Source organism: Echinops telfairi, unplaced genomic scaffold, assembly GCF_000313985.2.
Source record: "Echinops telfairi isolate 266 unplaced genomic scaffold, ASM31398v2 ScPeMD7_7421;HRSCAF=8459, whole genome shotgun sequence".
Taxonomy (NCBI): domain Eukaryota; kingdom Metazoa; phylum Chordata; class Mammalia; order Afrosoricida; family Tenrecidae; genus Echinops; species Echinops telfairi.
The window spans coordinates 16,606,396-16,608,485 of NW_022111321.1; the positions used below are offsets into that span (position 1 = coordinate 16,606,396).

The following is a 2,090-nucleotide window of genomic DNA, read 5'->3' on the forward strand; positions in this document are numbered from 1 at the left end:
GATAAGATTTGGACGAGCCCCCAATAAAATGATTTTTAAAAGAAAACAATAAAAATAAATAAAATAAAAGGCAATGGAATTTTTCCATTAAAAAAAAACTATTGTCTCAAGATCTTAAAACTGAAGTCAAAAATATTCTCTGATGTCTTCTTAAGACCAAAATAACAGTTTCGTGTGACTAATGTCTGCCATGATCATGATACTCCTGAAGAGCTGTCTGCAGTGCATCATCTAGGTAATAGCAACTTGAAAAGGTAGATATGTCCATGGCAAAGCACATCTCAGAAAAAGAGGGTGAGAATGGTTGTACAACTCAGAGAAAATAATAATGCCACTAAATGGTAGAGAAATTGATAAACTGGTGTATTTGCTGTGTATATTCTTTTTTTAATTATTATTAAAAGATCATTTTATTGAGGGCTTTCACAACTCTTGTCACAATCCATACATCAATTGTATCAAGCATATTTGTATGTATGTTGCCATCATTCTTTTCTATACATTAACTTTCTACTGAGCCCTTGGTATCAGCTCCTCGTCCCCCCTCCAACCCTCATGACCCCTTGATAAATTATAAATTATTATTTTCATATCTTACATTGTTTCTTAACAATAATCATCAAATGAAAAAATTTTTAATCAATTAAAAAAGGATATGCATGTGAGGGTAAATTGAGTTACAGAGTATAAAAAATACACACACACACACACACACACATACCAATATATACTCAAGTATCAGCCAAGTTGTTTCCATCATATTTTTTATGCTGAAAAATCCCCCGTTTTTTTGTGGTAAAATTAGGTGCCTCAGCTTATACTCGAGTATATAAGTAGTTGCAGTAGATGACACTTTGTAAAAAAAAAAAAGACTAAGAATGAAAGGAGCAACAGATTCTAATATTCTCTAGTGTATGCAATAGAAAGTACATTTTAGAAAATATTTTGAAGTCGCCTGATGCAAAGAAGCTCCAAGGATGGAGGGGAAAGGAATTTGGAGTTAAGAGAGACATAAGGTTAAACATACTATCCGTCTCCTCCTGCTCCCTCCTTTGGGTTCCGGGGTTATCCCGGTGTTCACAGGCCATACTCTTCCAGACTGGTCTCTTCTGACAAGGATCACCTCTTGCTGGTCTTCACTCTGGGGAAGATTTAGAAAGAACTTTTTTAGTTATTGTGAAGCGTATAGAATGTTTGTATTTAATAACAAGGAGAATACAAGAAGGAAGCTGGCTTTCAAATATGAAGGACTGCTTATATCTCCTGAGTTTTAATTACAAGCTATCTATAACATGATCACACTGTACAATGACCATAATCTTTTCAGGAAATAAGAGGGCACTTCAAAAAGTTTAGAGAAAAATGGAATTTTCCCACAAACTTTTTGAAGCCTCCTTTGTAGGTGGGGAGGAGCTCTGGTGGCCCTGCTGAGTAAGAATTAAACAGCAAACGACAAGGTCAGTGGTTCAAACCCACCACGAGCTCTGTGGGAGAACGCTATCCAGGAACGAACCTTCCCTTACTGGCAGCTACAGCATTTGTCAGAGAATGATCTTCTCTCTCAAACGATGGATCATTTTCACAGTAACAAAGAATTGTATTTACCTGTAAAAGGCATATCAGGGCCTGCTGATCTCTGAATTTCCATATAATTCAATCTATTTAAAACGTAACTAAGCTTAAAAGCCTAGCATTGTAAAACTGAGATGAACTAGATATACTGAGTAAATAATAAGCTCTAAAAATCATATTAATAAAGAACATTGTGCTTACTTAAGAACCTTTCTCAGATCAGCAAATGGTCTTTTGCTCAAGTTCAACCTTTTGTTTTGCTTGTTTGTTTAGTGTACTAGCTTGTTTTGTGTTTTTTATATTAAGTAATTTAACAAAACCAAAAGAATACTATATAATGACATGTGCACATTATGAAGTCCAGATTTAAGTATCCATAAATACAGTTTTACAGAAACACAAGCACCCTCATCCATTTAGGTACTGTCTGTCTTTGTCCACTTTTACACTACAATAATAGAGTTGAAGTGTTGCAACAATGAGACTAAAAATACTGACAACAAAATTTTGCCCATAAT

At 34.6% G+C, this 2,090-nt stretch overlaps 1 protein-coding gene across 1 annotated transcript in view; it reads right to left on the reverse strand.

Moving 5' to 3' along the window:
* CWF19L2 (CWF19 like cell cycle control factor 2) overlaps window positions 1–2,090 on the reverse strand; it is a 133,822-nt gene that overhangs the window by 81,439 nt on the left and 50,293 nt on the right. The window contains exon 10 of the mRNA XM_013006234.2: window positions 1,028–1,141. Within this exon, the coding sequence (XP_012861688.1) occupies window positions 1,028–1,141 (114 nt within the window). The remainder of the gene's footprint in view (window positions 1–1,027; window positions 1,142–2,090) is intronic.